Below are 26525 nucleotides of genomic sequence, written 5' to 3'. Positions count from 1 at the left end.
TGGACAATTATTTCCCGGTTTGTGTTTTCTTCTCCACCGAAATAGTGGTTTACTGACTACACCAAAATCGCAGTTTTTTAATGTTTTGGTTTTTTTTTTTTGCAGTTAATGAATATTTTCGCTTTTTTGTATTGCCAAATTGCATTCTATTGCTTATTATGTGAATGTCAAATATACTTTTGATGTAGTTATGATACTGAGGAACAATTTTCAAGACCAAAAATCTCCATCACCTGTATAAAAAAAAAAAAATCGTGGAAAGGAATTTATGTGATTGGTGCTAGGTGACAGACACTTTTTTTTTTCCCCCAGTTCTTTAGGATTCCAAAAAAACCCTATCCTTATCAATCTTCATCCTTCCTTTTCACCCTCCCACTCAAAGAAAAGCTTTGCAAAGCATTTTCAATAACCTATGGAAGAGTTTATAGTTTCCTGATAGTTTGTTAGTTTACATAGTTTACAAAAGAGGTTTAGGAGAAAATCATGCCTCCTACCCAAATCCTGTTTACTTTTCTTTTAAAGTCATACAGATACCTTGCATGTTAGAAAATATCTTTCTACCGGTAGATTGATTTAAATCTTACATTTTTATTAAATATGTAAACACAGCTGTAGCAACTTATTTCTTGAATGCATTCAACAAGTGTCATACTTTTTATTCCTTCTATTTTAGGGTTTACTCAAAGTGGCTATTTTTTTTATTCTAAAAATAAATGTAAGGGTGCCACTATATCTGAGTTTTGAAAAACAACCTGCCTCATACTTGAATGTTCCTTTAACTTGAAGGTTAGTCTGTTATCAATGGCTAAACGCATCAGTATTGTCTGAATTTTCAAGAAGGCTCATCCGATAACTACACCGAGCCACTGTTGCTACCCTTAGGAGAAACATGGGGTAACCTGGATGGCGGGGCAGATAACTACCATTAGGCTGGACCATTTGGTCCTTTCCTGCCGTCGGTATTATGTTACTGTATTACTATTTCTGAAGGCCTTAGCTCAAAAACAATAGAGGCAGAGAAAGAAGCAAACAAAATTGTGCAGAGTCTACACCAGAAGGCATATGAGATGAGACTTGACGACCTACTATACCCTAGATGAGAGCCAGGGGAGACATGACACATGTATTTAAATACCTGAAAGGTATTAAAAAATGCACAAGAAAGAAACAAACCTCTTCCAATGGAAAGGAAGCTGTAGAACTAGAGGTCATGATGTGAAACTCCAAGGGGTTAGACTCAGGAACAACATCAGGAAATATCTTTTCACAGAAAGGGTGGTGGATTCCTGGAATGCTCTCCCGGAAGAGGTGGTGAAGACCAGAACAGTAATGGAATTCAAAAGACATGGGATAAATACAAAGTATCCCTAGTGGCAAGAGGATGGAAATGAAGAATCAAGAGTAACCTGTGGTAACTTTTCTGCATGTGGCTACTGGCTAGCATGCATGGAGCAGCAGTTATAACCATAAACAGAAAGCACAGGTAACCTGCACAGTGCAGAGGCAGCTGCAACCCTAAACATCTTGCTGGACAGACTGGATGCATCATTTCGTCTTTAACTGTCCTCATTTGCTGTTACTATATTTGTCATAGAAATCTGTTAATGTACATAATTCTGTATAAGATTAATGACTGATCCCCGTTGCAAGCAGCTTACAGTCCAACTTTGTCCCGTTATATCTGGAATGGAAAAAGGTGGCACAGTTTTCTTATTGTCGAGGTGAAATATGATCTTAAAACTATAGGGAGAGGAGAGAAAAGACGTCAGGAAACAGTACAATCAACACTAAATGTAAAATGTAATAAATAAATAAATAAATAAATAAATAATTAAAAAGCAAATGTATGTCATAAAGAGAACCCATCTTTACTTTATAAGAGAAAGGAGTCGATTTTAAAACACAGTGGCTATCTTTATCTGGATAGAAGGGCACAAAATACTATTAGTAAGAAAGGTTTTATACATCTATTAAGTGAGTGATTTATTCATCGGGCCATTGCTGAATGTATTAATTTCCACTAGTATGTGCCTGCTAATCTGCAGATGTAAAGAACATTTTTCATAAAATTGCTGTACATTGATACAGTTGGTTGATGGAGCTTTCTCCCTAGTTATATTTTACTGAATTAAGAAGGTCACATTATTCTCTTCTTCAAGTACTTCTGTTAATATTGAAAAACGTGCTTCTGCATTTCAAGCAAGTCCGCTTGCATTGAAGAGCTATTTCAATATTAATGAAATTGTTTAATCTCCTAAATTCATCGTGTTTAAGTTACAATTTGGTGCGTTATTGACCAGCTGCAAAAAATGTTGACAATAGTGTGTTAACCACAAAATATGTTGTTAAACAAAAATCTATCATCTTTAACAGTCTGTGACCGTGCTAGAATAATGTTTTAACCCTGTTTTAGTTAAACAGCCCTGTTGCCGTGGACATTGCATTTTTTACATTTCCCTTAGGGTACATTTTATTATTTTAGAATTTTTTAAATTATCGTGTGTTGAAAGTACTTACAAATATTAACACCCTCCCCACAAGAGATTCACTAGGCTATATTATTCATGAAAACCAAAAAGGAGAATCCTCGTCACAAATATTTCCTAATCTAGCCATCCATTTAGCCATCTAGCATATCTATGTATCTGTCTACATATAAACAAGATTCCAAATCTAATAGCTATACATGTTATGAAGATCAGATGTACAGGGGAAGGTTTGCAACTGAAACTATGCTGCTTTCTTTAAGCAGGCTAACTTTGAGCTTTAAATAGTCTCTAGCCTATAATTATTTAAAGATATTGGCTGATTATATAAAATCTATTATTCTGAATTTTATCTGTAAACTACCTGCAAAACTGTGAAATAAAAATGACATTCTGAAATATGAAGTTGGTTAACATACCAATTTTATTGTTTCTGGCTGTTTGTGTTAACCAGGATCCTCGGGCCTCAAATTAAACAGACAATCTATTTACATAATTAGCTAAGGCAGCGTTTTAGAACATCATTCCTTAATTTCATCTCAAAAGTTCTGTATATATAAAGAAAAAACAACCAAGAAGAAGTAAACAGGTTAACCAAGTCAACAATGTATGCATTTCTAGACGATGGGATAGCACACTCTGATAATGCAACTGACGCTTCCGTATGTGTTTGTGCATGATTTAAAGCATGGGTTTTCCATCATAATAACGCCGGCACAAAGCATGAACTCGGGTTGATTTGGCATACAGAAATCTTTGCTTAAAAGGGAAAAAGCGCTGCCTTAAGTTAGCTAACAATACAAATCAGATAACAATGCAGAGCAAACAGAATACCACCGCCAAGCAATTTCCATGTCAAACATCCCACTGCTCAGTAGCTCCATTTGTAAGTGTGAATTGCAGACTAAGCTCCCTGCAAAGTCCATGGAAAGGTTAGTGCATACCTTCACACGCACACACTGTTACTGGGTGCCATCACACTTCAATTCCGGTTGCTGAGCCTTTTCACCCCTTGCCTTGTCTTCAAATGGAAATGATTTCTATTGGCCCAAGGTGTCCATGTAAATAGGTGTAAATGAAACCCGATTATGCCTTTCTCTCTCAGACCCCCTTGCTCCCTCCTCCTCTTCTCACTCTCCCTCCCTTCTCCTCCCATGGCGATTGTCATATGATAGCAAAGAAGTGGCACATTAATGAAGCGCCTCTACAGGGGTCTTTTCTGCTCATGTCACCACCTAAAACTATCAGATGGTTAGAGGAAGGACATGGAGGCAACTACTTAGCTCATCTTACAGCAGCGCAGAAGTAAATATCCCCCGCTTCGCTCGGTCGCTGGTAGTAAAAGGGGCTGATCGAAGCCGTGTTAGGAGTGGCAAGGAGATCCGAGTTTTTTTTTCAAAGGAAGGCGATCGCTCGCTCGGGACTACCCTGGAACGTTTGCGGCGGCTTGGAAAAGGGGCTTCAGGCAAACTTAGCCTATCACTCCCGGCTGCATTCCGGATGCGGACTGTCAACTTGGAGCAACTATAAGGTGGGCATCTCTCTCGCTCTCGATTTCTCTCTTCCGCTCCTCGCGATTTTACTTCTTTACTGTTTTGGGGGTTTGTTTTTTTTCTTGTTCAGTGCTTTGCACTTCGATCAAGTTTTGGGGCAATAGTAATTTACTTTACCATGTTCTTCTCCGTTAAACGCGCATTACTGTAACTCCTGCAGCATCTCGATATTCAGTCCAGATTTTGACGTCACTGTCGATCGCTAAGGTTCGCATTCAGAATGTGGCTTTATTGTGATCTGAATTTGTTTACTTCTCCAAAGCTAATGTAGTTTTGTCCTTCCTCCCCCCCCCCCCCCCCCCCGTCCTCCCCCGACCCCATCCTCTGCAGATCTCTCTCGATCGTAGAGAAAATGCCTCGTCCTGGCAGAAACACTTACAGCGATCAGAAGCCTCCTTACTCCTACATATCCCTGACGGCAATGGCCATTCAGAGCTCTCCGGAGAAGATGCTGCCCCTCAGCGAGATCTACAAATTCATTATGGACCGTTTCCCCTACTACCGAGAAAACACTCAGAGGTGGCAGAACTCGCTGAGACACAACCTCTCCTTCAATGACTGCTTTATTAAGATCCCAAGGAGACCCGACCAGCCAGGCAAGGGCAGCTTCTGGGCACTGCATCCCAGTTGCGGGGATATGTTTGAGAACGGCAGTTTCTTGAGGCGCCGTAAGAGGTTCAAGGTGGTGAAATCGGACCACCTGGCCCCCAGCAAGCCCTCGGACGCCGCGCAGTACCTTCAACAGCAAGCGAAACTCCGACTGAGCGCCCTGGCAGCCTCCGGCACTCACCTGCCTCAGATGTCCACTTACAATCTGGGGGTCTCCCAGTCATCCAGCTTTAAGCACCCCTTCGCCATTGAGAATATCATCGCCCGAGAGTACAAGATGCCGGGAGGACTCGCCTTTTCCACCATGCAGCCGATGCCAGCTGCCTATCCCCTGCCCAACCAGTTGACTACAGTGGGCAGCCCCATCAGCACAGGCTGGCCCCACATGTACGGCCCCGCCATGATCGACCCAGCCACCCCGATATCCATGGCTAGCAGCGACTATAGTGTGAGTGCCTATGGGGTGCCCATCAAGCCTCTTTGTCACGGGGGCCAGACTTTGCCGGCCATTCCCGTCCCCATCAAACCCACGCCAGCCACGGTGCCAGCTCTCTCGGCGCTCCCGGCGCCCCTCTCGGCGATCTTGCCGAACTCTCCCCCGTCTCTAAGCCCGACCTCTCCGCAAACAGCAACTAGCCAAAGCAGCCCGGCCAGCCCCAGCGAGACTCTGACCAACCCCCCTTCCATCCTGCTCTCGGTGGCTGTACACTGACCTGGAAAAGGCGACTGTATAGCACTACTCAAACTCGTAATCATCTCTCCAAAGTTTTCTCACTGTTTGTTTGTTTGTTTGTTTGGGTTTCTTGAGAGAGGAAAGAAATGTCACAGCAGGAAAACTGAGGTTGGCGATTCATGTAGGCTGTTTTTGTTTTGTTTTGTTTGTTTTCACGTTTCTCTTGTCGTTTAATGTCTCTTGCGCTCTTCTTACTGTGCTCTAATCACCCGAACAAATGTACTATAACTGGATATTAAATTCTATTTGTGTTCCGGAGTTTCCGACTATACTGCACTTTTCCGTTATTGAAGGGAAATTTCAGTGCACGCCTATTTAAACTAACTTGCAAGTGTGCTGTTTTTTGTTTGTTTTGTTTTTTTAAAGAAAGTGAGACATCTTTAGACAGAAAAAAAAATTGACTACAGGTTAGTAAAATCTAAAATCTCTCACTCTGTGGCCTTTGGCATTTGGAGTTCGCAGTCAACTAAGTGGTAGAATTTTAAGCGGCAAAATCCTTCTCACAACAATTTAAAACAGATTTTGCTCTCCTAGAAAGCAGTTTTGCCATGCGAAGAAGAGGGTAGAAATTTAGTAAATAAATGCTGAATGGATTGAATGAATTTATAATACGCACAAAAGTTGTTACATTATATACTATGTATATATTACACAGGTTTCAAGAACTCAGGACTGCAGATTCCTAATTAGTTAATTGTTATCCTGGCTTCAGTTATGGGATATCTCCACCCTACGGTTACTCTAGAAGGGAGATTTGTACCAGTACAAAGGGACAACCAGCAAATGGCAGTAAACAATGAGAACTTATGTTTACACACAGCCTGTTCTAATGTAAATAATGAACTTGAATCTGTACTGTCACTGGAATGGGGTCCTCTTGCAGCATTTGTTGAAATTTTGAAGGCCTTTTTTTTTTTCAGCTCAAGGGGACAATGTTTGCATCTTAATTCTCTGATTAATCAGAGTATTTGGCCATTAGCTATTTATTTTGTGTCTTACTGAAAAACATTACACACACACACACACACACACACACACAAAATGCCTCTGCAAAGCTGTGAAAGTCTGCCAGTAAGAAAGGAATGTAGCAAAGTGTTAAAAAAAAAAGTACAAAGCATTAAATTGTTTCCGTTTTCTATTGGAACTTTTCAGCGAAGTGCTGGGAGGGACGGGGGAGCTGTAAATGTCTGTGAATAGGAATGATTATAAATGTGTAAAATGCACTTTTGTTTCCTCCTCCTTTATAGTTTTAGAGTACACACTGTTGTTCTGTTGTGAACTGCTTAAATTAAAACAAAAAAACGCTGTAGTGTCACCGGACCTGTAAAGAAATTCCCTGTTCATTTTCTTTTTTTTTTTTCCCCTCCTGTACAGAATAAGCATGGCATTTCCCCCCAGTATTGTTGTTGTTGTTCTCAAGCATGCCTGTTTTAAGACCACGTTTAAAAAGAAAGCTAGTGTCTGCATTAAATTATGAACTTAGTCCAAATAATATTTTCTCATTAAAATATGTAAATGCAGAATTACTTTTGTTTGTCCTTTTTGATGAGCTTGTGCGGCTAAAGGGGCCATCAATGACGTATGAAGGGAACCAAGGTACGTTTTTTGCACAAAACTTTACTTCTTAATACTTAGCTTCCCTCGCACAAGACTTTCTTTCTTCATTTATGTTTCGAGTCCAATATTCCGAGGTATCAATGGCTTTCCAGCAAACTAAAATAAATCCATAGAAGATTCCGCGTCCTAAACTATGAAAACATTTTGAATGCTGTTTTTAGAAATGAATTGCTAGGTTTTGGGAGGCCATACCGAGATATTATAAAATAAGTATTTTCCTGCAATGCTTTGCAGCACACTAAACTGGCATTTTAAATAACTTAAATAAATAAAGACTATTTGCATATTCTATGTGTGTTTGGGTTGCACACGAGGTAGAAGCGCACACCTTACTAAACATTCCTTATATTTTGGGTGCATTATTGTATCATTTTACTCCATGTTATGATCGCTTATCATTTTATTATTGTGACTAAACTGTTTACTAAGCAGTAAGTTTAAGGTAAAGGTATCAGTATCCCTAAAGTATGGCAGATTTTAATAGATGTATTTAATTTGAAATCCGACTTTATGGATATGGAAGTGAAAGCGCGTGCATGGGAAACTCATGCTTTTCCTCGGGATCTCTCTTCCAGCTTTGCAGGAGTTATTAAAAACATAATTAGAAGTATATGACTAAATGGAAGTATAAATTCCCATACAGTACTTTCAGGTATGCAGAAAAGCCAGTCCAAACATACAATTATTTGTTCATTCTTCCTTCTTGATCTACCCTTTGGAAGCTGACATGCAGCCTAGGCCTTTCAAATGTGTCACAAACATGATTGCAGTTGCAAGTATATTTCCGAAGTGTTTTCCGAAGATTGTAAAGCAGGTTGGAATACTAGTTGAAAAAAAGGCTACATCAGCTATCTCATTATAGAATCATATAGCTATAATATCAATGCAGCAACATCTATCAACTGAAAACTCACATTATTCGATTAGGTAGACAAGTGTACTAGTAATATTTTTCTGGTATTAGTTAAAGGGCTGTGATTATATATAAAAGTACTTGGGGGGGGGGGGGGGGGGGGTAAAGGATGATGGGAAGTAGGTAGTCTTTAAATACACAAGAGTTACCACTGACTTGAGAACACCGAAGTTTCATTTTAATAAAGAAGGAGATTAATCCACTGTCCACCATCTTTGCAACTGCGGGTCCCACACACAGTAAGAAAAAAAAATAGATGGAAACTACATGAATCATTGGGCTGATTAAAATGCATGAAGCTGCTAAAGCTTGTCAGGCTGGGGACAACTGATCTCATTCATCAAGTCCAGCCCACGATTATATCAACAAGATCTGTTTAAAAAAAGCATTCAAAACTTAACACTACACCAAAAGACAGAACTCGCGAAACTTTTTTTTTTTCCTAATCAAATAGTTGGAAAACAATGTTACATCAAGACGAGGAAAAATGTCCCATGCGTGTGTAGAACTTCAATCGGATTAGGTACAGGAATATACTGAGCACATACAGCCCTTTGAAATTATTTGGAAAAAATATATATATATTGCAATCAACAGAAACAGCAATCAAATCAACTACCTACCAACCTTTTTCACTTAAAAATAGTGCAATCATCTACCAACAGTTTGTACCTATTACTAAACAGTTGTAGCTGTGTCAGATTTATTTGCTAGCGCTATACACTAACCCAGGAATTCTATTAGCCTAACAAACAGCCAAGATAATTTCCTGCTTGTATTTTCTCAACTTTCTACAGTTTGGCTCTAAAAATCCCCTCACAATTAGAACTTTTGCATTGCAGATTTTTGAATGCCAGCAGGAAAAGCATTTAAACCTCCACATGTCCAGTTTTGTCCTGTGTTGTTAGGTGTTTATTTCAAGCGTATCCACAAGTAAATGAGCTCCTATAATTGCCTGAATCAACTTCTTTGTTTTGTTTAATCCCCCGGATGGCTCAAGTCCAAAGTCAATAAATAGAGATCTGGAATAAAACTGAAAGACAACCCCCGTTTTATGAAAATAAATCGCAAGCAAACCAACGCCTACTCATTTGAGGAGAAATATTTTAAAAAATTGTTTACTGGAAAGAAATATATACATTTCATTTCAAAGGAAAGGGACAACTTATTAAAGGATTGGTTTGGGATGGGTGGTTTAGTCGCTTTCTTCTCTAATAGATGCAGAAAAGGGCAAACCTCTTTTTATTTTGCAATGTGGCATTAAAGCTAGAATGCATTTTAAATCTGTAATTTTAGGAGTTTCAAACAGCAATTGCGAGGGACAACATTTCGCTCTCTTTTCTTGGAAGGAAGATAGCGTTTATCTTGCTGAGTGATCCAAGAGTCGCCTAGGGATTACGCGCCTCTATTTTCATTAGTCATTTTACACATACAAGTATATTGTTGTTTCCTTGGATTTATTGGGTAAACCAGGTGTATCTTCAAGGCATGACCCTGTCAATCAGAACAAAGGAAAAGTGTTCCCAATACAATTCTCCCTGTGCCCTTTTTTTTTTTTTCAACTAGTAGTTTCTGTTAGGCTTGCGTTATTTTTAAGCATATCTTTCAATCTTAATATAACTGTCACTTTTTTTATTCGCACACACACAAACCAGACTGTGAAACTGTGGAGGGGGCTGTATTTGTTTCGTTTAAACTAACAACAAATTATCTAATTAATATGTTTCAATTACAGCATGAAAAAGAGAGGCTTTGGACCGCCTGCTGCGAGCTGACAATAGCTCCAGACCCCACTATAGGAATTCACAATAACTTCACATCTGTTTCTTTATTTCCCACTTTTCGAGACTAAAACTCCTCTCGAGATCACTTCAAACCGTGGCCCTAGTTATGAAATATGTCCCTGTGCCAAAAGAAGACAAAACTTTGCAGATCCAGGGCTTCGTTCGCCAGCTAGAAATTGAAAGCTCATTGAAGAGCATTAAACAAATATATTAGAATTCTGTCACTTTATGCAATTGAGTAGATCAAATAAAGGGTCCCAGGCCACTTCATTCACTCTCATTCACTTGAATAGAAAATGCAAAGAATGGCAAACTTAGACTGGGCCACCGATGTAGATTTAGCCCTTTTTTCCGTAGAGACAAAAAGGCTGAATTTTCACAAACACATTGCTGACTCGGGGACTAGGAAACGAGCATTGGAACCCCTTTGGAATTTAAATTCATTTTATCTTCTCTTCTTTGCGGTCTGTTTGCATTACAGTGCAAGTTATATTGTCATTCTCTGCTATAAAAAAAGGAAAAGAGAGAGAGAGAGAATAAGGATTTGCACGCAGCATTCTGCACACAGAACTTTCCTGTGGTTTCCAAACAAAATCTGAGGGGTTTTATTCCCCCCGATTGTGAAATCGCTTCACTTTAAAGGATGTCTTGCACCGTGTTTCTTTCTTTTTTATTAAATGATGATGATGATTTTTTTTTTTTTTTTTTATTGCCGATGTGCCTTTTCCATGCCCGAAAAGCATCTGAGGCACTTATTGTAATGAGACTAGGGGATGGGGGTAGACTTTTGACTAAACTTCTTTGATTCAAAGCTGAATCCATTAAGTTAAAGCCGCTGAATTTTATACAAGGTCATTTACCAAACGCTGAAGGAATGGTCTGACCTAGCTGTAAAACCTGACCATTAAAAAAAAAAAAAGAGAGAGAGAAGAAGCCTTAATTACTGGAAAGAGTTGGTGAACATTTTCATTTTGCAATGGAAGCCAGCACCAGCTGACAATCCTCCGCTTTGATGCAACAGTTTGGTAGCTATTTGTTAGCTTTTCACATGTTTTTGTAACACAATTATTTGTCTTGTCACAATAAGCCTGACCGAGAAATGCACCACTGTGAACCAAGTTTCGTAGCTGCCCGGAGGGAAATGGAAGCTGGAGTGCTCTAACCTACAATTCCGGGCGCTGTTTGAATATTAGGCTGATAGAATTTGATTCAAAGTTTTTCATTGTAAAAGTGCTAATTTTACAAGGATCTAGGGGGAAAGCCCCATCTTTGGCACTTAAGGGGCCTAATGTAGTATTTAAACAGGCTTCTTTTTTTCTGTTCTTTTTCTTTAGCCATGTAAATAATCAAGACTTCAGAAGACTCACCGAGTGGCAGGAGAATATCAACGCATATGGATTCATTGTATTTTTCTTATTCCCGATTTTGATTCACCAAAGTACAGAATGTGAGGAACCAGCAGTTACAAATCAGACCCCCAAACCCAGAAAGAAGTATTTTTTAAAAATAATTTTTGGGTTTTCCATAAACAAAAGCAACATGTGACAAAGTAATACCCACACTACCACTGTAAACCAATTCGTACCGATAGTTGTGTATAAAATTGCAGAGAAAGAAATATTTATGATTTTGCCATTGTACTGTATACTCATTACTTAAATACGTTCAGATTTTGCAATTTACAGATCACAAGCAGAGTTTGTTATATCAGATTTTTTTTTTTTTAACCAAAGGCTGTCATAATCTGGAGCCTAATGGGAATGAAATCTGAAAAGCGACTCATTCCTTTCAGTATTGGAATGAGCGATAAATCTTCCCCAGTTGCTGCGGATTGATTTAGTCTTTAAACCTATTTAGAAAAAAAACCACAACTTTTTTTTACTTGAGTTTTGAAGGTTTGAAAACCAAGGATTGATAAATTACAGGAACCTCCTTTCTTTGTTCATATGTCTTAAAGGACCTTAATTCTTGTTGGATAGATGTTTCAGGTATACTTAGTGACGGCTGTCAGTCACACATATTCTGCTTCTGGGGCTCACTTACAGATGTCTAATACTAACCCTAAATAAAGGATTGAATTTGCAATCCGCGGCTAATAGGAAAGATTTTTGTTTTGGTTTTTTTTAACCGGGAAAATACTCAGTACAACCTATAAACCGTCTGATTACAAGAGGGGGCAATCTACGATCTGATAGTCTGTCTAATTTGTGTACAATTAAGCCAATCTAAAGCAGGCAAACTGCATAAAAACGTTTACAAAAAAGTGCCTGCTTTTCTTTTTGCTCCATAATTTACCACTACTCAAAAGCAGTAGCAAAGGTTTAAAACAAATTCTTTCACTTTTGAAAAAAAAAATTCTAAATTTGAGGTTTATTATATAAAACGGTCTCGTTGAAATTTGTTTTGGCTTTTAAGGAATTGGCGGGACAACCTCTATTTTCTCACCGATCTGTAATCTGCAGGGTTCAGGCCTATTTATTTAAGCTGAGGTCTTCGGGGCCAAGACACAGGACCTAGCTCCTTCTAATTAGCGCCTGAACAAGTGTGTTCAGAGTGTTCATTTCTGACTGCAAGAAATCGGTCTGGCTGGCCTGGAATTTAGCTTTAGGCGCACAGAATAGCGCTGAACTAGATGCTTTTGCATTTAAGTTAGTAAAGGAGTCCCTCTTTCGTCTTTCAATCATCTTGTCCGAAGATCCTGCAGTGCTTGACAGTGTTAAGCATATGTTCAGACCTAGGACAGCGCATGTATACCAGACCAGTCACTGCTAACTTTAAAGCGTCCTGTAAAGCAATGTTTCCCAAACTTCTCCTAGAGGCACACCTAACCAGTCCATTTTTTTTTCCGCCGGGATATCCATAATGAACATGCACGAAATGGATATGCATACATTAGAGACCCATTGTGGAAATTCTGAAAACCTGATTGGCGAGGTTTGGGAAACTATTATAAATATTTTCCACTTCAACAACAAAAAAAAACCAAATGGGAATACTCAATCAGTAGGGCCTTTTTTAAAGATCTATAATTCTGTGCTTTTAAAGAGCCTCCATACTTATTAAACAGCAAAGTATTGTGCATTAATTAGAGTAGCTCCTTTGAGACGCATTACATCTAACAATAAGTACAGCTTTTGAGTTCTCCCTCTAAAACTGTCAGAGCTAAGCACAAAACATATAGAGATTGAGTTGTAATACATAAATGGTAATGTGTGTTATTTTCAGTTCTGTAATTTACTTCCCACCCCCATGGGATTACTGGTAAAAACTTTGCTGTTTCCGATAAGGATGGATTTAGTGCTCAACGCTAAGGCCTTCCATTTTCCCTCAATACAATGTGCATTTGCAAATGAAGCTTTGCAAATTCACAATCAACTAAGACAGGGCTTCTCAAACCTATCCTGGGGACCCCACAGCCAGTTGGATATTAAGGATATCCACAATGAATAAGCATGAGATGCATTTGCATATACAGAATCTCCATGATATGCACATTTATTTCATGCATATTCATTGTGCATATCCTAAAACTCCAACTTGCTGTGTGGTATTCCCAGGATAGGTTTGGGAAGCTCTGCTCTAAGGGCAGAGAAGAGAGTTTGGTCAGGACAAGAAACGGACTAGTTCCCATACCTTCAAATATCAGGCTGAAATGTATGTGACCATGCACATTGGAAAGAATAAGGCTACTCTGAAATAAAAGTTTGGAAGGTGTGCATTCATACTACAATATCTATGTCATTTTTCAAACATTTTGCATCATTCTCTGATTTGAAATTAGGGAAAACTACAGAAATCATCACAAAATGTTACAATAGTTTGAATGCACAGGTTATGAACAGATAAATCAATGTAAAGGTATGTACAGATATAATGGATGAGGATTTATTTCTGGGAAGAAATGCCTATGGCAGTTCTATGGTCACAACATGCTTCAACAAGTTTTTTCTTCCAGCCTATGCCTGTGAGACAATTCTTTATTCTACTGAATAGGGTCTCAGTAAGTGAAATGTACAAAGTATGCAACAAGATAATTTTTTTTATTGGACTTGTATTTCTAACATTTTTTAGGTATCCAATATTGGATATAACCTGGAATTATTAGTGATTTGCATTGTCCACTCATCTGTGAAAGGCAGACAAATTCTGAGAGTAACCAGTATTTGAAATAATCATTGTCCAATCTACCAGTAAAGCAATGGTAAGTTATGAAATTCAATATGTATTACTGATATCAGAATTGGAAGGCAAATATTTGTTGTTTGATACTTCTCATTGTCAATAGTCCAGGTGCTAGCACCTTAACACTGTGTGAAAATCAGGAGAATATGATTACTTCTAGGAGTAAGAGTGGAGTTGTGTCATTTTCTGAATAAGGATGGGCAAAGATAGTCATAAATCCCTGACCATCATAAATCATAAAGTTAGGAATCTTACAAATCAGTGAATAATTGGCAAAGTCCCCAATTTCCAGGGTTCTTATCATCATTATCTTATCCTAAACTACAAGAAAATCCTTGTTTTGAAAGTGGGGTCTACCATTATAATCACTTTTTTTTTTTTTGCCTCTCTGTATGTCTGAATAAAGATATAGTGGATGAAATATCCCATATAATTATTGTAAAGGGATATTTAAGGCAGTAAAATCCATGTGATATTAGTTGAAAACATAAGAACATAAGATTGCCATATTGAGTAGGGATGTGAATCGTTTTAGGACGATTAAAATTATCGTCCGATAATTTTAATATCGTCTTAAACCGTTATGGAACACAATACAATAGAGATTCTAACGATTTATCGTTATAAATCGTTAGAATCGTGAGCCGGCACACTAAAACCCCCTAAAACCCCACCCCGACCCTTTAAATTAAATCCCCACCCTCCCGAACCCCCCCCCAAATGACTTAAATAACCTGGGGGTCCAGCGGCGGTCCGGAACGGCAGCGGTCCAGAACGGGCTCCTGCTACTGAATCTTGTTGTCTTCAGCCGGCGCCATTTTGGAAAATGGCGCCGAAAAATGGCGGCGGCCATAGACGAACACGATTGGACGGCAGGAGGTCCTTCCGGACCCCCGCTGGACTTTTGGCAAGTCTTGTGGGGGTCAGGAGGCCCCCCCCAAGCTGGCCAAAAGTTCCTGGAGGTCCAGCAGGGGTCAGGGAGCGATTTCCCGCCGCGAATCATTTTCCGTACGGAAAATGGCGCTGGCAGGAGATCGACTGCAGGAGGTCGTTCAGCGAGGGTTCCGGCGCCTCGCTGAACGACCTCCTGCAGTCGATCTCCCGCCGGCACCATTTTCCGTACGGAAAACGATTCGCGGCGGGAAATCGCTCCCTGACCCCCGCTGGACCTCCAGGAACTTTTGGCCAGCTTGGGGGGGGCCTCCTGACCCCCACAAGACTTGCCAAAAGTCCAGCGGGGGTCCGGAAGGACCTCCTGCCGTCCAATCGTGTTCGTCTATGGCCGCCGCCATTTTTCGGCGCCATTTTGGAAAATGGCGCCGGCTGAAGACAACAAGATTCAGTAGCAGGAGCCCGTTCCGGACCGCTGCTGTTCCGGACCGCCGCTGGACCCCCAGGTTATTTAAGTCATTGGGGGTGGGGGATTTAATTTAAAGGGTCGGGGGTGGGTTTTTAGGGGGTTTTAATGTGCCGGTTTTGCGATTTTACGATTTTTCACGATTTTTTTCACGATTTTTTCACGATATTTTACCCCCCCAAACGGCAACAATACGATTCCCTCCCCCTCCCAGCCGAAATCGATCGTTAAGACGATCGAGGACACGATTCACATCTCTAATATTGAGTCAGACCAATGATCCACTGGGTCCAGCATTTTGCTTCCAACAGTGGCCAGTTCAGGTCACTTGGAGGTTCCCAGCAGATTCTAATAGAAAATATCATTTCATGTGGCTCAAACCCAGAAGTAAGTGGTGGAAATAGCCAAGTCAAGATCATGAGAAATCAAACACAATAAAAAATGCATTTCATCTCTTTTGATCTGCATATGATTTTATTAGTGCTGGTTAAGAACATAAGAACTAAGAACATGCCATACTGGGTCAGACCAAGGGTCCATCAAGCCCAGCAAACCTGTTTCCAACAGTGGCCAATCCAGGCCATAAGAACCTGGCAAGTACCCAAAAACTATTCCATGTTACCTTTGTTAGTAATAGCAGTGGCTATTTTCTAAGTCAACTCAATTAATAGCAGGTAATGGACTTCTCCTCCAAGAACTTATCCAATCCTTTTTTAAACACAGCTATACTAACTTCACTAACCACATCCTCTGGCAACAAATTCCAGAGTTTAATTGTGCGTTGAGTAAAAAATAACTTTCTCCGATTAGTTTTAAATGTGCCACACGCTAACTTCATGGAGTGTCCCCTAGTCTTTCTATTATCCGAAAGAGTAAATAACCGATTCACATCTACCCGTTCTAGACCTCTCATGATTTTATTATTTTTTTTTACATTTAATCTTTATTAAATTTTTCAAAATCATGACATAACACTGTCATTTACAAAGTATGAATGTCTACAATTATAACTCTCCAAGAAAAAAAAAAAAAAGAAAACTACTCAAGATAATTTATATTTTCTTGCAAACCCTCTATGTACAATTTATTTATTTATTTATTTATTTATTTATTTATTTATTTAGCGTTTTTCTATACCGGCATTCACGATAAGATTCACATCATGCTGGTTTACATTTAACAGGGGGTTGTAAAGTAAAATAAAACTGAAAAAAAACTGTGAACAAGTGAAAAGAGAATCTGAAGTTACAATAAAACAAGGATGTTCAAACTGGGTGGAGGAAAGTCTAAAGGAAATTTAACATTAAGAACAATTATTTACAATGTTCTAAAAAATGTCTGACTGTGGTTGTCGTTGAAATGAGATTTAATTAGGGTCTGGAAAGGCTTGTTTAAACAACCATGAAATACAATACAACAATGAAATAGGAGGAATCAACTCTTATTTGAGCAACATCAAAGCATAATTAAATCCATATATATACTGGTACTAATAACCCCATTATCACTACTACTTGCGATTACCTTTAATCAGAAACCACTTCCCCCAACAAATTCTTGGCCTCTAAGAACTTTTTCAGATCTGAGGGTTCATAATAGATATAATTTACATTATTTAATTTTACCATACATTTACTGGGGTAACGGATTACCATCTGGGCCCCCACCTTATCTGCCAGCTGTTTCAAAGCCAAAAATTCCTTTCTTCTACTTTGGTTATTTTAGTTACATCTGGAAAGATCCATACTTGTTGATTATAATATTTCACAGATCTATTTCTCAGAAACAGTTTAAGTACCATATCTCAATCTGATGGAAAAATAAATCTAACAAGTACTATTCCTCTCTTATAAACTATTTCTTCATTTGATGACTCCAATAGTTCTGTAATATTTAATGGTCATGTTGTTGATCTTGCTGTTCTACTTGTTCTTTCTCTTTCCCTCTTCTCTCAGGTAGGAAAAATATTTTTGCCAAAGGCGGTAAAGATTCTTTTGGTATTTTTAATACTGTTCCCAGGTATTGTTTAATTTCCCACAGGTGGGAGGAATTTCTGTTCAAGAGCAATTTAATTACCCTCAGGTTCAGATATCTCAGTTCATTTTCAATTTTCTCCATTTTAATATGATGTTTTAATTCTCCTTGTGTTAACCCAGTCTGTATTTTCTCTATTTTTGAAATCCTCTGATCTAAGTCCTGTATTTGAGTCTTCTGTATGTCATTCTGTTGCTCAATACTCAGCATTCTTTTATTAACATCTGTGACCACATTTGTAAGAGTAGTAATAGACTTTTCCAAAGTCATTATAGCGGTCCAGACGTTGTCAAGCGTTATTTTTACAGGTCTTTCAAATTTGTGGGGTAAAGTAGGTTCTAACCCTAAGGTTCTGGCTCCAACCACTCTGTTGTGTGTGCCAGTACCTTCTCCTTCATCTTGTTTACAAGGTGCTACACCTCCTCCACTTTGTATTGCCTTGTCCCCTACTAAAGAAATATTTGAATCAAACGATTCTAACACAGGTAGTCCAGCAAGGGGAGGTGAAGGCGTAATCAGTACTCCCGGGCTTAAGGATATTAATGAGGCAGGTGATCCCTCTTTATGCTCGGTCAAAGGGATCACAGTGCCTCCTACAACGGGAGTTACTTCTGGGGCTGAGTTAAAGGGCTTGCCCACGGCAAGCCCTTCGACCCAATCAGGGTCAGCCCGGCAGACAATCAAAACTTCGCGCTCCGAGGCGCCATCTCTCTTTCTTCGCCGTCCCCGGCCCGCATCTGAAGACCTGCGCGACCGGCGCCCAAGCCCCGCCGGGGGAAGGTCAGGTCAGTGCCCGCCTTCCACTCCGGGGAGGCTCCAGCGCCAGCCGCGCTCGATTTCCTGAAAATTAAAACAAAAACGGAAAAAAAAGAAACGCAGCCACCGCGACAAGGCCCGCCCACGGCAAGCCCTTCGACCCAATCAGGGTCAGCCCGGCAGACAATCAAAACTTCGCGCTCCGAGGCGCCATCTCTCTTTCTTCGCCGTCCCCGGCCCGCATCTGAAGACCTGCGCGACCGGCGCCCAAGCCCCGCCGGGGGAAGGTCAGGTCAGTGCCCGCCTTCCACTCCGGGGAGGCTCCAGCGCCAGCCGCGCTCGATTTCCTGAAAATTAAAACAAAAACGGAAAAAAAGAAACGCGGCCACCGCGACAAGGCCCGCCCACGGCAAGCCCTTCGACCCAATCAGGGTCAGCCCAGCAGACCTTTAAGCCCCATCAGTCTAGGCGTCGCACGCCGAGCGTCGCACGCCGAAGGAGCACGACAAAGGGGCTGGCCCCTTTGTGCGCCCCTTCGTGCAGACCAGAAGAGCAGCCCAGAAGCCAGGTCTCTAACCCAGCTGGTTCGGCAAGGTAAGCCCGACAGCCTATTCCATTAGCGCCAGCGAAAGCAGTGCCTGTTCAGCGGCCTAACCTACTAGCCCTTGATGAACCTCAGTCCCAGATCGGAGTCTACCACCTTCTCCCGGATACCTCTAGCCTAGAGGGTACTCCAACCTGCTGTCTACATATCCGCTCATCCGTCCACCATGCTTCCACTTTCTATCCCCATCATCTACAACCAAAGGTGGAGAGCTCCTAAGCTCCCTACACCCCACCTTAACCGCCAACAGAGAATCAGGCCCATCATGCTGACACCCATAACCCAATGCCTTGGCCTGGCTCTTCTTTCACTCACACTATTCAACGCACAATCTATATCCAAAAAAACCACCATACTCAATGACTTCTTATCCGACTCAAAACCTGATATCTGCGCTATAACAGAAACCTGGTTACAACCCTCCGACATTGCCCTAATCAACCAGCTTCCTATCCAGAACTACGATATACTATCCATACCCAGACGTAAAAAAAGAGGAGGAGGCCTGCTCCTAGCAGCCAAGAAACCACTAGGCCTGACACTGCAGACATCCAATTCCATAGCAAACATAGAATTCGCGCTATTCAACTCTAAACATCTTATCATTGCACTAATCTACGCTCCCCCCGGAATTCTTGAATCAAATCCTTCCCCAATCATTGAGCTAACAGCAAAACACTTGAACTCCGGAAAACCAGCCATTTTGATGGGAGACTTCAACCTCCATGTGGATGCCCAACCTCAATCCTCCAACTGTAAAACTCTTCTCTCCTCCCTCAACCATATGGGCTTCAGACAAATAGTAAAAGATCCCACCCACAAAGCAGGTCACACCTTAGACCTTATCTTTATAAACGAAGGTCTCTCATCGCACTCCACTCCTACCTGTTCCTTGGTACCTTGGTCTGATCACAGCATCATCACATCTATGTTAGAGATATCGGAACCTCCCCCCCACACAACCCAAACAATCTCCATTTCGATTAGAAAACAGTGCCCAGGAGATTACCTAAGCAAACACCTGACTAAGGAACTAATGAATCTAGACCTTACAGACACCAACACAGCTACATCTTCTTGGCTCAACATCACTAACAAGGTCGCCGATCAAGTATGTCCCATGAAAACAAAGACCATCAACCCAGACAAGGACAACAGGAAGCCCTGGTTCACTACAGAGCTGAAGTCACGCAAACACGAGCTTAGAAGCAAAGAAAACCAATGGCGAAAAAACCCAACTAAAACATCCCTCCTCAACTACAAATCATGTCTTAACTCATACAGAAATGAAATCAACAAAACCAAGAAAGAATTCTTCTCCAAAAAAATACACCACTTCTCATTTGATTCAAGAGCCCTCTTCGCCTACGTCTCAGCCCTCACCAAACCTCCTGGACCGTGCATCCCCGATGACCAAGCTCTTATTAAAGCCAATGAGCTAGCCAACTACTTTGACAACAAAATTACCACACTCGTTGCCCCTCTCAAAGGGACACCCCCGCACACAAACGTCACCAGTTTCCACAGCTCGCAAACTCCTATAGCACCCGCTCTTCAACCCAACACTTTCACCCCAGAGCTCACATCTCTCGAACCCACGTCCACCTTGGAAATAACAAACATTCTAAAGAAGATAAAACCGTCTTCTCACCCCCTAGACCATATCCCATCAAACCTGCTAAGTTCCATCCCTGACATTGTGGCCAAGCCACTTGCAGATATCATTAACCGCTCTCTCGCCCAAGGCCAAGTTCCCAATCAACTCAAGTCTGCAATGCTCAAACCTCTCCTCAAAAAACCCAACCTTCCCACGACTGATCCTGCTAACTACAGACCTATAGCAAACCTTCCTATGTTAGCCAAAATTATGGAGAAAGTGGTTAACCGACAACTTTCGGAATTCCTTGATGACAACAATATCCTCACCAATAACCAGTTTGGATTCCGGAAGAAAAAGAACACCGAATCACTATTAGCTACTCTAGCTGACACCATTATCTTCAATCTTGAAAAAGGACATCCTTGCCTTCTCGCACTCCTAGATCTGTCAGCAGCGTTTGACACCGTGAATCACACTAGCTTACTACAACGACTCACTGATATCGGCATCACAGGAGCAGCACTCAACTGGTTTAAATCCTTCCTAGAAAACAGAACATACAGAGTCAAAATAAATAACAAGGAATCTCATCCCATCCAAGCCAAAATGGGGGTACCACAAGGATCTTCACTCTCCCCCACCCTTTTCAACATATATCTTCTCCCACTCTGTCAACTTCTCACCGACCTCAAGCTTACCCATTTCCTATACGCAGATGACATACAAATCATCATCCCCATAACGGACACCTTACACAAGACCATGGCCTTCTGGAATAAATGCCTCACAACCATCAACGACCTTCTAACCAGCATCAACCTGGTTCTAAATACCAACAAAACGGAAATCCTTATAATAGCACCGGAAAAATCTACCGTGCTGGCCTCCAGCAAGTCTCCAGACACCTCAGGATTCACCACCTCACCGCAAGTCAGAGATCTGGGTGTTATACTAGACGACAGATTCAGCCTCAATAAATTCATCAACAATACCACTAAAGAATGCTTCTTTAAATTACAAGTCTTAAAGAAACTAAAGCCACTTCGCTACAGAGATTTCCGCACAGTGCTCCAAGCCATCATTCTCCCGAAACTAGACTATTGTAATTCGCTTCTGCTGGGACTTCCCGCCTGCTCCACCAAACCCCTCCAGATGGTACTAAATGCCACAGCAAGAATTCTCACCAACGCCAAAAAAAAAGACCACATCACCCCGATCCTCCAGCACCTTCATTGGCTTCCCATTAAATACAGGATACAGTTCAAAAGCAGCATGATGATGCATAAGGCCCTTCATAGCATATCCCCACTCAACTTAACCTTCAAGCTGCAACTACATACTTCCGATAAACCAACTAGAAGAGCATACCAAAACAGATTGATTACCCAACCCGCAAAATCCTCCCTGAGAAAACGCGCTCTATCAACGGCGGGCCCGTCCCTCTGGAATTCCCTTCCACCAGACCTCCGCCTTGAGCCGTGCCATTCTACTTTTAAGGCAAAACTAAAGACTTGGCTCTTCCTGCAAGCATTCCCAGAGAGCTAAGATCCAAAACAAAACAATCCCTGTCCTTTTGTTCTAATGTATTTATCCTTATGCTTTATTTATCCAAGATTATAAATTGCCTTATTTATATGTTTATAGTTGAACCAGCTAGTTTGTTTTTTTTCTTTTTACTTAGACCAAATTTTTCTGTTTTCTGTTCCAAGATTTGTTCCATGTAAACTGCCACCCGGCAGTAGTTATTACTGTTAATTGTGAACCGGAGTGATATGTATTGTATACAGGAACTCCGGTATATAAAAACCATAAATAAATAAATAAATAAAATAAATAAAATACTTTTCAATTTTAAGCTGTGAGGGGATTACTGGAGAGGATGTAGCTGTTACCTCCCTCAGTTTCCCCTTCTGTTTTGTGTGTGGCATTTCCAATTACCACAAGGAAAAGCAATATTCAGGAAATACAGAAAAGTATTAATCTCTGTCCAGTAACTTAAAAGTTGATTCCACCAGCGGAGGTTTCGGAGGAATATATAATAATATATAATACATTTCTTCAATCACTTACTTGTAGGTGGAGGGGAAAGATCGATACCTCCAAAGAAGAAATTGCAAAACATCCAGGCAAAGCCGTGCGTCCCTTTGGCGCGCACGGCTTAGGCAGCGCGCCGGCGTCGGCTGCGCTGCGCAGGGGGGTCTGATTTTATAGCCCTTCTCGCCGGCTCCACCTTGTGACGTCAAACCCAGAAGTTCTCTTACTTAGTCCGTCGAGCAAGCACTCCACCCTGGTCCACCAAGTAAGTTTTTAGATGTATCCTTTCCTCCTCTGCCTTGAGTTTTAAGCTGCAGGGTGGTCTGATTTTATAGCCCTTCTCGCCAGCTCCACCTTGTGACGTCAAACCCGGAAGTTCTCTTACTTAGTCCGTCGAGCAAGCACTCCACCCCTGTCCACCAAATAAGTTTTTAGATGTATCCTTTCCTCCTCCACCTCGAGTTTTAAGCTGCAGGGGGGTCTGATTTTATAGCTCTTCTCGCTGGCTCTGCCCTGTGATGTCAAACCCGGAAGTTCTCTTACTTAGTCCGTCAAGCAAGCACTCCACCCCGGTCCACCAAGTAAGATTTTAGATGTATCCTTTCCTCCTCCGCCTCGAGTTTTAAGCCGCAGGGGGGGTCTGATTTTATAGCCCTTCTCGCTGGCTCCGCCCTGTGATGTCAAACCTGGAAGTTCTCTTACTTAGTCCTTCGAGCAAGCACTCCACCCCGGTCTACCAAGTAAGTTTTTAGATGTATCCTTTCCTCCTCCGCCTCATAGACCTCTCATGATTTTAAACACCTCTATCATATCCCCCTCAGCCGTCTCTTCTCCAAGCTGAAAAGTCCTAACCTCTTTAGTCTTTCCTCATAGGGGAGCTGTTCCATTCCCCTTATCATTTTGGTAGCCCTTCTCTGTACCTTCTCCATCGCAATTATATGTTTTTTGAGATGCGGCGACCAGAATTGTACACAGTATTCAAGGTGTGGTCTCACCATGGAGCGAAACAGAGGCATTATGACATTTTCCGTTTTATTCACCATTCCCTTTCTAATAATTCCCAACATTCTGTTTGCTTTTTTGAGTGCTGCAGCACACTGAACCGACAATTTCAATGTGTTATCCACTATGACGCCTCGATCTCTTTCTTGGGTTGTAGCACCTAATATGGAACCTAACATTTGTAACTATAGCATGGGTTATTTTTCCCTACATGCATCTCCTTGCACTTATCCACATTAAATTTCATCTGCCATTTTGATGCCCAATTTTCCAGTCTCACAAGGTCTTCCTGCAATTTATCACAATCTGCTTGTGATTTAACTACTCTGAACAACTCTGAACAACTACTCTGTCTTTTAGTCAGTTTGCAATCCACGAAAGGACATCGCCACCTATCCCATGACTTTTTATTTTTCCTAGAAGCCTCTCATGAGGAACTTTGTTAAACACCTTCTGAAAATCCAAGTATACTACATCTACCGGTTCACATTTATCCACATGTTTATTAACTCCTTCAAAAAAGTGAAGCAGATTTGTAAGGCAAGACTTGCCTTGGGTAAGGCCAAGCTGACTTTATTCCATTAAACCATGTCTTTCTATATGTTCTGTGATTTTGATGTTTAGAACACTTTCCACTACTTTTCCTGGCACTGAAGTCAGGCTAATCGGTCTGTAGTTTCCCAGATTGCCCCTGGAGCCCTTTTTAATTATTGGGGTTACATTTGCTATCCTCCAGTCTTCAGGTACAATGGATCATTTTAATGATAGGTTACAAATTTTTACTAATAGGTCTGAAATTTAATTTTTTAGTTCCTTCAGAACTCTGGGGTATATACCATCCGGTCCAGGTGATTTACTACTCTTCAGTTTGTCAATCAGGTCTACCACATCTTCTAGGTTCACCGTGATTTGATTCAGTCCCTCTAAATCATTGCCCATGAAAACCTTCTCCAGTATGGGTACCTCCCCAACATCCTCTTCAGTAAACACCAAAGCAAAGACATCATTTAATCTTTCCACGATGGCCTTATCTTCTCTAAGTTCCCTTTTAACCCCTCGATCATCTAACAGTCCAACTGACTCCCTCACAGGCTTTCTGCTTCGGATATATTTAAAAACATTTTTACAGTCTAACTTCAGTTACTCAGCCAGAGTGACTCACTGCTCTCTTGATTATCAAATGTTGGTACCTAATCAAACCAAATCACACTACCTCAACACCTTTCCAAGGTGAGTAACTGAACTGAACTTTTCAACCTTTTTACTTAGGTATACACTGCTCCTTGCTTATTTCTAGCTTCTGGCTAATTTTTTTTTATTTTTTTTAAATACAAACACTCAGTTCTGCTTACTAGTTGCCTTACAGACTTCTAAAAATAAACACACTAACTACTGCTTACTAACTGCCTTACTGACTGACCATTTAAAAATAGAAACAATCTAACTTTTTTATTCTCTGCCTTACTGACTATTAAAAGCACAAACACACAAACACACTAAATAATATTCCCAAATAGTTAACTTTGCCCCAATACGTTTGAAAAAGACAATGTCCCAAGCAAAAACTTACTGATTCCTTTCAGCCACCAGCAAGGTTTTGATAACAACATAACATTTTGACTTGCCATGCCTAATGTGTGCAAGTTTACAAAATAATTTCAATATTTGGAAGAGGATAATTTCTCTCTCTCTCATTTCTGATTCATTCTAGCTTTTATTTAAGTTTATCTCAGGTTAGTTAGAAATGCATCCCATTTTAGTTTTAAGAACATAAGACCATAAAATATGCCATACTGGGTCAGACCAAGGGTCCATCAAGTCCAGTATCCTGTTTCCAACAGTGGCCAATCCAAGTCACAAGTACCTGACAAGTACCCAAACATTAGATAAATCACCGTAATAACAATTTATGGATTTTTCCTCTAGGAACTTATACAAACCTTTTTTAAACCCAGTTTCACTAACTGCTGTAACCACATCCTCTGGCAATGAATTTCAGAGCTTAACTATGCGCTGAGTGAAAAATAATTTTATTTGTTTTAACTCTTATTTAATTTTCCAAGTGATTAGAGGTCTTCTGTGCTCTGACAAGCACTGCATTTCTACTTTATGGGGTTATTCACCTACAAACATGTCCTTCCTGATGCCCAGAGGGCTGTCCTGTGTCAGCACATCTATGAATTAAAATCTCACTAAATCTGCATAACCAAGAGACTTTTAAACTTCAGGAAACTCATTACAAAGAGACATCAAAACCTTCAGGAAAAGTTTAAAACATGGGTATTTAAACAAGCGTATCACAAAGAGAATGGAAAGTAGATTCCAGGGAAGTGTAGGATGCGGTCAGTAGAACACCCACACACATCACTTTAATCAATATGGGGCGGATTTTAAAAAGCCCGCGCGTTGGCGCGCCTATTTTGCATAGGCCGCCAGCGCGCGTAAAGCCCCGGGACACGCGTAAGTCCCGGGGCTTTCGAAAAGGGGCGGGAGGGGGCGTGTCTGGGGGCGTGCCGTGGCGTTTCGGGGGCGGGCCCGGGAGCGTGGTGCCTGCCCGGGGGCGTGTCCGAGGCCTCCAGACCAGCCCCCAGGACCGGAGGATGGAGCGGGGCTGCCGGCCGGCGCACGCAAAGTTACGCCTGCTTTCAGCAGGCGTAACTTTGCCGTCAAAGGTAGGGGGGGTTAGATAGGGTCAGGGGGGTGGGTTAGGTAGGGGAAGGGAGGGGAAGGTGGGGGAAGGTGGGGGGAGGGCGAAGGAAAGTTCCCTCCGAGGCCGCTCCAAAATCGGAGCGGCCTTGGAGGGAACAGGCAGCGCGCGCTGGGCTCGGCGCGCGCAGGTTGCACAAATGTGCACCCCCTTGCGCGTGCCGACCCCGGATTTTATAAGATACGCGCGGCTACGCGCGTATCTTATAAAATCCAGCGTACTTTTGTTCGCGCCTGGTGCGCGAACAAAAGTACGCGATCGCATATTTTTTAAAGATCTACCCCTATGTGTGTATTTCATTTTATTTTTGCTCACCACCAAAGGCTAAAATCAATTATTAATCTATTTTAAAGCTGATACAGATAGGAATGGACATGATTTATCACACCCACCAATTAGTATTTTTTTATGAAACTATGTTACCGTAACTTAATGGCACCAGTTTAGTTGATATACTTTAATACAGTCAGCAATATTAATTTATGTGCCTCATTATAAACCGTTGTGATGGTATCTAGCTTAACAATGGTATAGAAAATATTTTAAATAAATAA

At 41.1% G+C, this 26525-nt stretch overlaps 1 protein-coding gene across 1 annotated transcript; it reads left to right on the top strand.

The window, feature by feature from the left end:
* The first annotated feature begins 4391 nt into the window (after window positions 1–4391).
* On the top strand, window positions 4392–5360 carry FOXB1 (forkhead box B1). Its single transcript, XM_029575967.1, has one exon. The coding sequence runs from the start codon at window positions 4392–4394 to the stop codon at window positions 5358–5360; it is 969 nt and encodes a 322-aa protein (XP_029431827.1).
* The last annotated feature ends 21165 nt before the right edge of the window (window positions 5361–26525 follow it).

Source organism: Rhinatrema bivittatum, chromosome 13 (assembly GCF_901001135.1).
Source record: "Rhinatrema bivittatum chromosome 13, aRhiBiv1.1, whole genome shotgun sequence".
NCBI lineage: Eukaryota > Metazoa > Chordata > Amphibia > Gymnophiona > Rhinatrematidae > Rhinatrema > Rhinatrema bivittatum.
Note: the sequence above shows the minus strand (reverse complement) of the source record. Positions and strands in the feature narration are given on the sequence as shown.

What these genes read in the sequence shown, in the direction of transcription:
- FOXB1 (XM_029575967.1), top strand. Translation starts at nt 4,392, where the DNA reads ATGCCTCGTCCTGGCAGAAACACTTACAGCGATCAGAAGCCTCCTTAC.